Raw genomic sequence first — 13,426 nt, 5'->3', positions numbered from 1 at the left:
GTGATGGTAGTAGGAAAAGCAGGAGTGATGGCATCAGGAATGGTAGTAAGAGTACTGGCAGTAACAATAGGACTAGCGCTAGCTGTACTAATTGTAGTGGAAGCAGCAGCACTAATAGGAATAGTAACCGTAGTTATGGCTGTTGTGGTAGCGGTAACAGCAGTAGTGATAGTAGCAACAGTAGTAGCAATGGTGACGCCAGTGCAGCAACAGCGATGCTATTAGCAGTAACCATGCTACTAGGAGCAGTAGTAAATGGAGCAGGGGTGGTAACAGTGGTCACAGCAATAGGCATCGCAGTAGTAGCAGCAACAGTAGGACAACTAGGAGTCATAGCAGCTGTGGCGGTTTTATCTTGCTGGTGGCTCTTACTTTTCCACCTGCTTCCGTGTGGTCTTGAGAGCTGAGATGGTTCTGTCATCCATTCCGCCATAGCAAAGGGCCAGCTCCTTTACCTGTGCGGTTCCTGGATGGAACAGGACTCTCATGCCACTGGTCACCTTGGCTATGTCATCTTCCCTCCGAGAGGCCTGCTTGAATGCTGAGAAAAACTCACCCTAAAAAATAATCAAGGGGTTCTTGTTTCCCATCTTGTTTGGCAAGGACTGCAGATGGCAACGCTGCAGCATGGGGACACAAGGAGGGATAAAGGGACAAGGCCATCGCAAACCCGGAAGGGGCCGGAGGGAGGAATCAAAGATCCAAGCAGAACCAAGACATTCTCAGGAGGAGTTCCACATAACATTCCCAGAAGCTGGGAAGGGTTGGGATTTCTCCCTGGTAGTCAGGAAAATTGAAAGTCTGGGACAAAGGAGAACGGGGTGCTCTCAACCAACAGGTAGGAAGAGGAAAGACGTCTTTTCAAAGGCTCCTCAGAGACCCCCAGGCTCCCCATCTTCCCATCCCAATGCCCAGCCTCTGAACCACACAGCACCTGAGCCACCCAGCCTCTGTGGGGCTGTGCCAAAACCTCCGCTTTTGGCACAGCCCCAAAGCGGCCTGACTGCCTCTCACACAGATACAACGAGATGCCAGAGGGTGTCTGAAGCACACCTTCAGCTGGCCACCTGTGCACATGCCCTCTCTAACTTGTGCCTCCCACTGGCCTATTGGCTACACAGTTAGAAACCTTGCTTCCTGAAAGAATGAGTCACCCTAAGAAACAATAGCTATGTTGGTGCTTTGCACATCCATTCCCCCTGGGTTTAAGCCAGGCCCTCTCAATAGGAGGGGAGCATGAGTTGCTTTCCAGGTGAGAACCATCTGATAGCAAGCCCATTCTGTGCCAAGTTCTGCTCGAGGTCTGAACTCACCACAAATTCTAATTAACATCAAAGGCAGAAGTTTAAGGGAAAATTTACTGGAGAAAGCACAATGAGGCCCATTGTGGAAGTCCAGCATGGCCACAGGCTTCTGTTCCAAGAAGCCACAGAGACTTCTCTCAACCATAAAGCTAGTCTAGATCCCTGATGTCAAACACGGTCCTGGGACAGTGAGCCCAGAGTTTGAACTTGGTTCTGGAACAGAGGTTCCAGCTGCTCACTTCCAGGACCGTGCCAGTCCACGGTGACGTTTCTGCTGGGGTACCGTGAAATGTCAGTGTCAGATTGGCAGCTGTTCTTTTTCAAGAAATCCTTCCTAATTCTGGGTATAAAAATCTCCTTTCTTTTATGAAATGTTTTTGTGAATGTCTCTATCTGGCAAAATAAAAACTGGACGGTGCTATCTGTTTTCTCATCCTTCCCCAACTCATAATTAAATAAAAGAAAAAGATACTGATCCGTGAAATACAAAAACTCTGGGAATCACTGCTCAAAATGGTCTATAAGGACAAGCTAGGAAGTCATGAAGAAACCACCTTGGGGACATAATGGCCTTACTTTCATTAGCATTCTCATTAAGGAGGCCAAAATTAGCAAGGGCAAACATGCCTTGTAACACTCACTCGAGCACTAGCTGGGGTGAGACCCATAATACTCTCTATTCAGGCTGGTTTCACGGCCTTGCACAGATCACTTTTCTATGAGGTCCATTACAGAATGTGTGGCTGCCAAGGGAGGAGAGAATCACACAGATGAAGACACCACAGTCCCCAAGGAACAACAGCAAGGCAGCCAGAAGTGCCCAGACCTGCCTCAACAGGGCAGAAAAACTGCCCATGAAGCAGAAATTCAACTAAGCCAACCCAGAGCAAGGTCAGTAAATAAACACCTCATCAGCATGTGAGGGCCTGAATCAGCTTCTTCACTCAGCAGTCAAACCCCTCTCCTCTGACCTGGGGCAGGAATGCTCCACAGCTGGACGTGTTTCTGAAATCGTGTTCTAGCTGCCCGCCGGAGCGCCCCACTGGCTCCTAGACATCTCCTGGGAATCTGATGAATTCTCGATTTCAATCTTCACAATAACCTCTACAGTGGGTCACATCGTGCCCATTTTACAGAAAAGGAAATTGAGGTTCAGAAAGTGGAACTGACATGCCCAAGATCACATGTCTAGCTGTCGGTTCCACAGTCCAAGCCATGCCCTATGCCCCCTACCCTGAAACTCCTCACTGTCCAAAGAGAAATATGGTTGGTTAAAGGCAATGTTCAGAGACAATGTTAAAGTTGAGAGATGTTTTAAAGGTTGGTCCCCAGGGCAGACTCTGGTCTCTTCGTCTGGCGCCTAGCCCTGGTAAGAGTGATTCGGGATACAACTGAACATCTCACCTCCCTGCTGTAGGGGATCTCGATGGAAAGCAGGATCTCCTCCGGAGCTAGTAGGGTCTTCCTGTAGCCAGGGAAGAAGGTGTGGTCCATCCGAACTGTTCTCTTGATGCCTTACAAAGCCAGATGCAGAGAGGCCAGTGTGAGAAAGCAGAGAACAATCTACCAGTGAATTCCCCACCCTGGTCTCTGGTGCCCACAAACAGAGGGAGTTGCTGGTACATTGGGGCCAAGGTCTTCTATCCAAAATCCTTACTCAGTGGTGTGCTGGTACATGTTTAACAACTGATTATGTGTGGGCAGGGGGAAGCCCTGAGTTGTGGTATTTGCTAGCTTCTACAGTATCAACACTCTTGCTATAGACGATTTCAAGCTACCAGGTGACATCAGTGAACATGAAGTTGGAAAGAAGGTAGCAAAGAGTTGACACAGCAGGCCTACCATCTCCTGAAAAGCCTGCTTATCAGTTGGCTGTGGGCTGTCCTCCGAGAATGTGGATTTCAGCAGAGTCCCCACCATTCTCCAGTAGGAATGACTCACTGTGTCTAAACTGTTCATATAAACAGCCGGGTTTATGCTGAACACTTGCCTTCCTTTTGAATGTCTGGGCTTTTGGCTTGTGCCAGGCAGAGCTATGTGACCACCCCCAATAAAAGCCCTAAGTGCTCAGTCTCTAAAGAGTTTCCCTGGAAGACTGTACTTCACATGCCTGATTATGATGTATCTTGTTGTTGAGGGAATTAAGGGTGTCCTGTGTGACTCCATCGGAAAAAGGCTCTGGAAGCTTATGCCTGGCTTCCTCCAGCCTATGCCCTATATCCCTCTTCACTTGGCTGATTTTGCTTTGTATCCTCCCACTTATAAGTCATAGCCATGAGTACAATGATATGTTGAGTCCTCTGAGTCCTCCCTGACCTCCCATGAGTCATCAAACCTGGGAGTGGTCTCGGGGACCCTCAGACAAGGAAGATGCACAGCAGCATACTGTGATATAGCATTTCCAGTCTACAGTTATAATGGATGGGAATAACCTTAAGAGCATGGGCAATAGTAAAATAGACTAAAATAATAGACAAAGTGATGAATTTTTACTATTTACTACCTTTCTTTTTAATGTCATTTATTCTACTGTAATTTTATATAATTCAATTGTTAATTATGGCCATGTTTAACAAACACTCAGACTCCCTAAAAATCCAGGCTGTGGCAAGCCTGTGCATTCCAGCTCTAGCACACCAGTGGGTAAGGCATCTGCACAACAGAGGCTGTTGTGAATTCTTTTTTGTTTGTTTGTTTGTTTGTTTGTTTGTTTGTTTATTCATGAGAGACACAGAGAGAGAGGCAGAGACACAGGCAGAGGGAGAAGCAGGCTCCAGGCAGGGAGCCTGATGTGGGACTCAATCCTGGGACCCAGGATCACACCCTGGGCCGAAGGCAGGAGCTTAACTGCTAAGCCACCTAGGCATCCCCTGTTGTGAATTCTTAATAAAGACATGGTCCAACTCTCCTGGCCTCCAACCTGGGTATATCTCCCTTGCAGTTTCCAGGGATCCAAACCTTAGGACAGCCAGGTTTTTGAACTTTGGGCTCTGTCTCTCCAGAAAGTGACCTATCTTATGATACTTCCCCACACAGTCCTCCTTCTCGACTTCTGCATGATGTAGCTCTCACCTCTGGACACGATGGTCAGCTTGGCCTCACTGGCCATGAACACAGGATTGAGGTCAGAGATGGGGCTGGCATTGATGATGTTCCCTCCAATGGACTAGAACAAACAGAAAGTGTGTGAGAACCCAGCCCACCCAGGAAAACCTTGCTCTCACAGCTGGCTCCTGACCATGGGCATGTGGGTGACATCTGCTGAAGGCACAAGACTAGCACCACTTGGGCATCCACGACAATGTTTGAGACCCAAACACTTAGGATTGGATTTCAGGTCTGAAATGTACCAGTTGATGACCTGGGTCAGCTCCTTTAATTTGTTCAATTTCACCCCAACTTTTTCTGAAAGAGTTGAGGTGTTTTTTTCCGTGATGCATGCAAGTGTTTCCTCAAAGTAGATTCCAGCCGAGCTGGGGAACTCAGTGGAGCTTTCTGAGCTTCTGCCTTCTCGTCCACAATAAGAGGTGACAGGGGCTTAGGCTAGGGTGAAGGAATGGGATTGGGTTTTTAGCTTTGGGTTTTGTTCTTATGGAAAACAACAACAAAATAGAAGAGAAGGGGTGGCTTTCCACTCAACGCCATCAGCTGCCTTGAGCCTCCAATGGCCCCCGGTGTGAGAACATCGTTAGCAAACAGGGAGCCTGGGAACTAGTCTGAAGTTTGGTTGTGAACAGTCAATGGCTGGACCCCTCTTTCCTCTCGGACAGGGGCAGTCTCCCTCTGGTTCTCTTCTCAACCCTGAAAGGCAGTCCCCCCTCCCGATTTGGCTTCTCCCTAACTAAAATCTCATCCACTTGCTGATAGCCAGCCAGAGTGACCCACAGGCCACCTTCATCAGAAGCACCTTCGGAGCTCCAGCCCAGCCCTACTGAGTCAGAATCTCTGAGAGTGGGGCCCAAGAATCAGCATTTTCACAAGCACCCCAGGCAGTTCTAAGCACCAAAGTTCAAGGCCCGCTGGGTCTTCATCAGAGACCAGACCAGCCCCCATCCCACCCCCACCTTGTGACAAAGGCCTCATATCTTGAGCTTTGGGGACCCCTGAACAGGGACTCACCGCCACAGACTTGACCTGCTTCCCAGCAAACCAGCGCAACTGCTCCAGGACACCTTTGAACACCTCTGTTTTGTAGGCAGGAAGTTTGTTAACGGCATCGTGCAGTGTCTTTTCCACAATGCTCAAGGGGCAAGCAGCTCCAAAGGAGATACCTGGAAACACAAGCTCAGAATAACAGTGGATCCCTTCCCAGCTCAGAAGACACCTTCATACACAGCTCCTAGGACACTCTACTGGTCTCTGCGTGAGGCTGAACCAGATTTCACGTCTTTACATGGATGAGGAAATGAAGGCCCAGAGACGTTAAATGACTTGCCAAATGCCACAAGGCTAATTATAAGAGCCAAGACTCAACCACAGGTCTCTTGATGCTACAACCAGAATGCATTTCTCTCTAAACCAGTGGTTCTCAACTCAATAAAATCAGATATCTGAGGGTGAAGTCCTGGCTTTTTTTAAGAAGCACCCAAGATCTCTGAGCACTGACCCCTGCCCCATGAGTGATTCTAATGTGTAGCCAGGACTGAGAATGATTACTGAAAATCTCACAGCCCCCCTTACCCACTGGCACCCTACCATGGATGCTCAGGGGAGGAAGGCAATGAAGGGTGCCCTTCACTCCATACAGGGTGACTCCAGAAGAAGCAGGGAGCAGTGAGAGTCAAAGGAGTGGCTTTCCTGGCACCTCCTATGCCCCCTGTGACACATTCCTGGCATCCCAGCCCCTCCCTCCCTGGGCTCAGGGCAAACGTCTCCTTACCCTCCAGTCCGTGCTCCACTGCATTCAGCTCAGGGATCCAGGCTGGGCAGACAATCATAGGAAACAGCCTGTTCTTGAACTTCATCTCAATGCCTCGAGAGAAACGAGAAACCTGAAGTCAGAGGCTCCTACCAGAACAGGCCTCAGCACTCTTCCCACCACTCACACAGGATGTAGGACATATTCGCAATGGCATCATGCTCTGCGAGGGTCTCGGCATTGGCAGGTGCAGGAGACAGGATGCGGGGGTTCAGTACGGTTTGCACACTATTGGCCTGAAAACTGTGTCTTCCTCTCCCTCCTGAGAAAAAACCCTATGGGAATTCAAATGAGATAAACTTTTTTTTTTTTTTTTTTTTTTGCTCACAAAAGCTTCATTTTCTTCATCTAGCTTCCTAACTCTGTGTTTGTGCTCTGACACTTTTACTACGATTTCTGTGCTTCAATAAGCAAAGCACACTTGATTGTGTCAAAAACACACTCAGTGCACGTGGAATCACATTAGGCTCCACTAATGTGTTTTTTTCGTTTCAAATGAGATGAACCTGAATTAACATGTGTGTGGGGAGGGGGCAGGCGTGGAGGGGATCACATATGAAGACACAGCATACTAAAATATGTCAGGAACCCATCTAAATGCTTTACATATTTTAACTTATTCTAGCCTTACAATAGCCTTGTGAGATACTGTGACTTTCCATTGATAGATGAAGAAGCTAAGGCTTAGGAAGATTAGGCTCTTGCCCAAATTACACAGTTAAGAATAGGCATGTTTCAGTTCATGAGCAATTCTTAGAGTCGGAGTATAATAGTAATAAAACAGGAAAGTCCAACACTCAGACAAAAAGGGAAATTGTCTAAGGAAGAAAGCATCAAACCTGCCTCCTCGGTCCCCAACATCTGCCTGAGGCCTTCAAGAGCGTGGCTTGCGGGACCACACATCTGTACCTGATTTCTATTCTGAGCCAGTCAAGTTAGAAAGCTCTGCGAACAGACTCACCTCTGTTCCTCAGACCCGGTTAGCTCTGCACCCTCTGAACCCTTCCCACAGAGCTCCAGATGGGAAGGTTCAAAAAGAAAAGTCTGTGCCTCCTCTCCACCCTCTTGTGTGCTGACTAGAGTCTCTGATGGGTGGTCCAGGTTTTGAGGAGTCTGGCCTGTTTGAATATTGGCTCCCAGGACAAAGAATGCAGGTAGAAGGCATATGGGGCCCATCTTGACAAGTCTCTCTACGTCTAGCTTCCCCCAACGCCCTGCGCCGGCTGTCAGTGGTTATCCTGTTGGGTGTACTTGTATAAGGAAGAAGGGGTGAGGCAGATGCAGTGGTCTCAAGGAATTATTTCTAACTTGAAGCTTATACATTTGTTGTGGATTCCCTTCTATTAGAATCTGATTGGGTCCAGGATGTTAGGCGACCCCATGGCAAGGAACATGTCTTAGGTCAAAGGAGCTCGAAAATTCTTCCAGCAGTCATTGTCTGCTTTAACTCATGCTTCCCTGGACCCTAGGGCCATAACGACACAGGCCGTCAGGGTCACATCACTTGAGGCACATCTCATAGGCCACCCTGCCAGCCCCTCTGTGTCACATTACTACTATTGGGGTCTCTGTCCTGCACCTGTGTTCACAAGGGCAGGGCCTACTCTGTACTTCTGCCAGCTTGAAGCCAAGGCAGGGCCTCTCCTCTGTGTCTACAGATCCAATAAGAATTCAGGGCCCAGAGGGTTCCTTCCAGAACCAGAGCCAGGAGACTCCCACAGGACTGCTTGTGGCTGCTTAAAAGCATGTCCAGCCCCCACACCCCCAAACCACAGGTCTTCTAAGGTAGACCTTGGCTATGCCATGATTCTTTCTTCGGAGCCTCCCTGGGCTTAGGACCCAGCAAAGTGGAAATGGGACAGGCCAGCTCCAGAAGTGGATGGAGATTAGCAGGGACCCAAGCACCTCTGCTTCTGTCCCTCTGAGAAGTGGGGCAGAGAGCTACACAACCTGAGTCACCCTGACCTATTTGCACATTGTGAGCCTCATGTCCCAGGAGGTGGCACCAACAGGGAGGTGGCCACAGTTATGGGCAATGCAGACACAATCACATTTGGACAACTCTCCTTGGCCTTTACCACATCACCCCCAGAAAAAGGGAGGGGCAAGAGAATGATATTTGTGGAACCCCTAACATCTGTCAGGCATCAGCCTAACATGTGACCCACATCACTCCATCTTCACTCAGACTGGGAGATGCTCAGGGGAAGGAAGAGTGACAATTGATCCCATAGTCCCTGGCACATCGCTGGCCCTCTACGTGTTTATGCAGAGCAGTCAGCAAGGACGTCATCCAGTCCTGAGAACAACCCCTTAAGGAGGTATTATCACCTCCATATAGGAAATGGGAAAGGAGGGCAGGGAAGGAGAAGCAAGTGTTTTGAGGACATGGGGCCAGGGAGGGGTTGCTCCAGGTAGACTGGCCCCAGGCAGGCGGCACGGCTACCCTGGCTCTTACCAATCTCCGTGTTCCCCACCACCAGCTTGGCCTCGGGGTGCTGGGCTTTGAGGTCCAGCAGCTCCTTCAGGGTGGAGGCCTGGATCCAGGTCACTCGCTCGCCTTTAAAACACAGCTGCTTCTGAGGAACATCTTTCAGCCTCTGGAAAATATAGTTTCTTACCGCACTGTCCCCTTCCCACTACCATTCCCTGATATATTTAAGTCTGCAGTGGGATCAACTCTTCTACCGATTTGTTTGATACTGAATTAAGAATGATGATATAGGTCCAGGGAGAAGGAAGGGGAATGTCCTGTATTGAGGCAGGGAGTGTGTTGCAGCTCTTACATAGGTTATCTCACTTTGTCTTTAGGGGACCAGGAGATTATGGGAGCTTCACCTGCCACAACAGAACCGTCCTGACCAAAAGCCCGGGTTCTGTGCAGTGTCCCTCACTGTCTCCCGGAGGTGTAGTGGACGGGGTGTGGGAGGAGGCAGAGGTGTGACAAAGGGGTATCAGGGTATACAACAGAGGGCCGGTTCTAGTGTGTGAGGGGTGCTGTGGGGCTGGGAGAAAAAAAAAAAAACAGATCAAACTGATAGTTTTTGCAAGATGCACAATCCAGAGAAAGATATGCCGGCGGTCAGCTGCAAAGCCCTTCTTTCCAGCCCATTGGACTCACTAGGTGTCTTCGTGTGCGCAACACCCCCTGGCATCTGCCCTTGAGAACCCGCAGAGGGGCTCAATTCTTTCCCTGCCACAAATGTTGGAGCAAAGAAGCAGAATCGCCACAGTGAGAGGGTGAGTGTGAGAGCGTTCCTAAAACAGAGCTGCAAGCCATGGATTGAACCCTTTGAGTACAGCTTTCTTCGTTTGTTGTTTCTTCGTTTCTCTGCTTGCAGAGAAGAGAATGGGTTGCTTGGGGGTTTATGCATTCAATTTAGCCAAGAGGTCGGCAGATGTTTCTGGAGCACCTGTTACTCTACGAGATGTGCCGGACGCTCTCTGTGCTCAGGGCACCATGTGTGGGAGAACTGTGAGTCTCTTTGGGAGTGTGTGACAGAAGGACCTTTCCTCTGGGTGTCAGAGGAAGGAAGGAAGAACAGACCAGGACACAAAGGTCCCCGTTGGTATGAAATAAAGTGGGTCTCCAGAGGCTCATGGCACAGAGACTTTGTTGGGCCTCTCTCTGGGCACCACCTACCAGCAGCTCTGGAGGGAAGATGGGCTCCTGGGTGGGGTCCAGTGGCATGAACTCTTCTGGGTTGAACAAAGATGGCGAGAGAATGACCCGCTGGAAAAGGGAACATGAGGGTGATATCCTATCTCCTCCTTTAAAATGTCCTGTGGGACCTACCCAGCCCCTTGTCCAAGCAAGCTTGTTTGCAGCCCTCAGCCACTTGGTGGAGGGCCCAGAAGTTCCTGGAAAGGCAGGAACAGAGAGTTCTTGCCAGAAGACCCAGGGCTAATGTGCATATTCACCGCCCCCCCTCCCCCAATTCCAGGCATAACTATTTCCTCTTCCAGCCACGCTGTTCAGAGTTTGAAGAGAATCCATCGCCTCCTTTGATCTGAGACCAGCCCCCAGGCTTCCAGGGAGAGGAGGACCCACTTACTGAGCAGTCTTTCTTCTGGTTCAGGCAGCAGTTGGGGTTGTCCCTGCTCCCTCCACAGCACCCACCATCCTAGAGAGATGACAAATATTCACACAAAAAATACTTGAAAAGAGTTTTCACAGAAGCTAAAAAGAACCTGGATCACTAATATCCAATGGCATCTGGCTCTGCTACTATCTCGGCATCAAAAGGAACAGCAGATGGCTGCTCCCCACCCCACCCACCTCTGCGGGGACGGAAGTCCTCCCTCTGCTTTAACCACTTTCCCTTTCTTGGTTCATGGAAACTAAGCAACTCATGAATAAACAGATAGGATCTCTCCTGGAAGTAGCAGGAAAATTTAATTTGACAAAATTTCTCTCTAGGGGCATCTAGGTGACTTAGTTGGTTAAGCCATGGACTCTTGGTTTCAGCTCAGGTCAGGATCTAAGGTTCTGGACTGTGCACTGGATGTGGAGCCTGCTTAGGATTCTCTCTCTCTCTACCCCTCCCAACCCCATTCATCCTGGCTCGCTCTCTCTCTCTCTCTAAAAAAAAAGAAAATCTCTCTATAAAGCTAAGTCCTATTTTATCAAAACATATCTTTATGCCCATTTTCCCCCTTTAAGGCTTCCTCCTTAGGAAACTTCTGTGAGAGAAATCCCCATTGGTGCTTTTTGGCCCTCTGCTCCTGCATCATCAAGTTCTGTGCGGCCTGGCTGGGCGCCTTTGAGGCTCTGGTCTGTGTGCGGCTCCTTCCAAGCAGGTCCAAACCAGTGCTAGCCTCAGAGATGTGTCCAGGCAGCGTGCCAGATAACCTCACCATTAGGCATTAGGCCCTTCTTGCCAAAAAGCTAAAAGCTCCTCCCTCCTCACTGTGACCCTGTCTGTGCTAAAGGTACAGGTCCAATGACCCATCACCCCTGGGGAATGAACTTGCTCAGGACCCCTCAGGGTGCCCGGGGGGCACAGTATGGAGTAGAGTTCAGATCGCCGCCTCCCAGAACCGAGGCATTGAAGGTGGGAATGGGATGTGTTCACCTAAGTGATCTGTCCAAAGAAGGCAGGAGTCCCAGCTTAGCAGCTGGAAGACATTCCAGAATCGTGGAGTGATGCTGAGAGTCAAAGGTGGGAGAAACTCCCAGGCACGGCTCCAAGCACAAGTCCAAGCAGCCTGTTCCTACAAAAGCAGGTCTGGGGCAGCCCCTCCGCACATGAATCACAGGAGTCACATTTCCCAAAGGATGAGTCACACCTCGACTAGGGTGCCTAGGAAAGCCTTATAAGGGCCTGGAGGCTGAACGTGCGGCCTTTGAGAACCGGCCTTTGAGAACCTGAAAGCACCGTCAGCCGTGTCACCAGGAGAGAAGCCTCCCCGCCTCAGCCCCCTGCACGCGCTGTCCTGTGTGCAGACCCCAGGCCCTCCCGCGCTCACAGCCTTGCCACTGGCTCTCAGAGCTCTCCCTTTTGGACCTTCCCACCACTTCTCCTCTGTGTTTCGACAAAAAGGGAGAAAGAAATAAAGTTCTTCTAGTGTCTCTTATCTTTCTTCCTGGAGATGGGTGATGCAATGCGGGAGGAATCACCAGACCCCACCTGAAATGAGGGAACCTGTGTACAGCAAGCCATCAGCCTCACTCACCCAGTCCTTGTGGGGAGGGACATATTTCACAGATGTACATTTTCCAGATAAAGTGTCAGCACAGTCTTCCTTAGCTCTTTTTTCTTGAGAATTCATTGGCATGGCCATGACATAAATTACTGTGATGTACAATAATGTGGTACTGCCCTCAGTGTCTAGTGAGGTTGAATAAGGCTGGTGTTTTCCAAGGACAGATTTCTCCTTTCCTCAGCGGGCTGGACTATAGGCTTGTGATAATTTTTTAAAAATATTTTATTTTTTAATTTGACAAAAAGAGCGTGCACACAAGCAGGAGAAGCAGGAGAGAGAGAGAGAGAGAGAGAGAGAGGGAGGGAGAGGCAGGCTCCCCACGGAGCCTCCCCATGGAGACCAACACGAGGCTCGATCCCAGGACCCTGAGATCATGACCTGAGCAGAAGGCAGATGCTAAACTGACTGAGCCACCCAGGTGAACCGGCTTGTGCTAATTTTTACAGTACCTCCATGTCTTTTTTGCTGCTAGATGGACATCATCATTTCTTGCTGTGAACAGTGTGCCTCCTTCTAGCAAACCGTCCTCACTTTCCTAATGTGTGTTCTGGGCATGCGAATGAACTAAGCAGGTTCATTAGAATTGTGTGCAAAGTCAGAGTTCAGAGGCTCTAAAAAAGGCCTTGGTGGGGAGGGGTCTCCAGTGAGTGATGTGCATGAGCTTCTAAGCACACCCTGTGTGCCAGTCATTTTGGAAGCTCTGCTCTGCTCACACTGCCTGGCAGCTGGATCAGGGGAATCAGGACCATTTCAATGATGATAAAACTTCAACCCTGGGAAGGAACACACCATGGACTACACTCGAAAGCCCTTCTCTTTCCAGAAAAAAGGAAGGCCGGTAAAATTGTATCTCTTTGAGAAGCTTCTTCAGAAATAAATACATGGACAAGATTAATCCTTGGTTCTTGGGGAAGCCTGAGCAATTTATGAAGATCAAATAGTGAGTAATGGAAAAAACATACCAGCATCATAATTTATAGTTGCCATGTATTTAGTACTTGAGACATGCCAGACATTGTTCTAAGGGCTTTTACAAGAAGTACTTTCCACAAATGCTGTAAGAATTATTATAGGTATTATTATAATTTTATGATATTATTATAATAACATGTTTTCTTATAATTATATATGTACTATTATAACATTATAATATTGTAGGTATTCTAATAATCCCCATTTTAGAAACAAGGAAATCTGCCCAAGGTCATGCATCAGCTAAGTGAAAAGATGGGATTTGAACCCAGGTCTGCAGACTCCAAGTCGGTGCTTTCAGTCATTTTCACTGAAATCCACGCTTCATTCCTCATCCTTTGTCATCAAACAGAGGATGCACATTCAGCAGAGTGTGCTGCTTTCCCTCCCTGGAGACCCCACCCCCTTCTTCACCCTCTGTGCTCATTGGGATACAATACCCCTTTTCATAATATAGCGACCCTAAAGGTCAGTGAAAGGCACAGGGCCTGTGACTCCCCCACTCAACCCAGCATCAAACTGCAAA

At 49.0% G+C, this 13,426-nt stretch overlaps 1 protein-coding gene across 3 annotated transcripts in view; it reads right to left on the bottom strand.

Annotated features, from left to right (window-relative positions):
* The window catches only part of XDH (xanthine dehydrogenase), a 60,044-nt gene that overhangs the window by 30,967 nt on the left and 15,651 nt on the right, over window positions 1-13,426 (bottom strand). For all 3 annotated transcript variants that reach the window (XM_077843692.1, XM_077843693.1, XM_077843694.1), the window contains 8 exons: window positions 10,278-10,346; window positions 9,866-9,955; window positions 8,681-8,822; window positions 6,184-6,276; window positions 5,424-5,575; window positions 4,377-4,470; window positions 2,709-2,818; window positions 373-557 (listed from right to left, as the gene is read on the bottom strand). In XM_077843692.1, coding sequence (XP_077699818.1) covers window positions 373-557; window positions 2,709-2,818; window positions 4,377-4,470; window positions 5,424-5,575; window positions 6,184-6,276; window positions 8,681-8,822; window positions 9,866-9,955; window positions 10,278-10,346 — 935 coding nt within the window. The remainder of the gene's footprint in view (window positions 1-372; window positions 558-2,708; window positions 2,819-4,376; window positions 4,471-5,423; window positions 5,576-6,183; window positions 6,277-8,680; window positions 8,823-9,865; window positions 9,956-10,277; window positions 10,347-13,426) is intronic.

Source organism: Canis aureus, chromosome 12 (genome assembly GCF_053574225.1).
Source record: "Canis aureus isolate CA01 chromosome 12, VMU_Caureus_v.1.0, whole genome shotgun sequence".
NCBI classification, from domain to species: domain Eukaryota; kingdom Metazoa; phylum Chordata; class Mammalia; order Carnivora; family Canidae; genus Canis; species Canis aureus.
The sequence above is the reverse complement of the archived record's forward strand: the minus strand, read 5'-3'. Positions and strand labels throughout refer to the sequence as shown.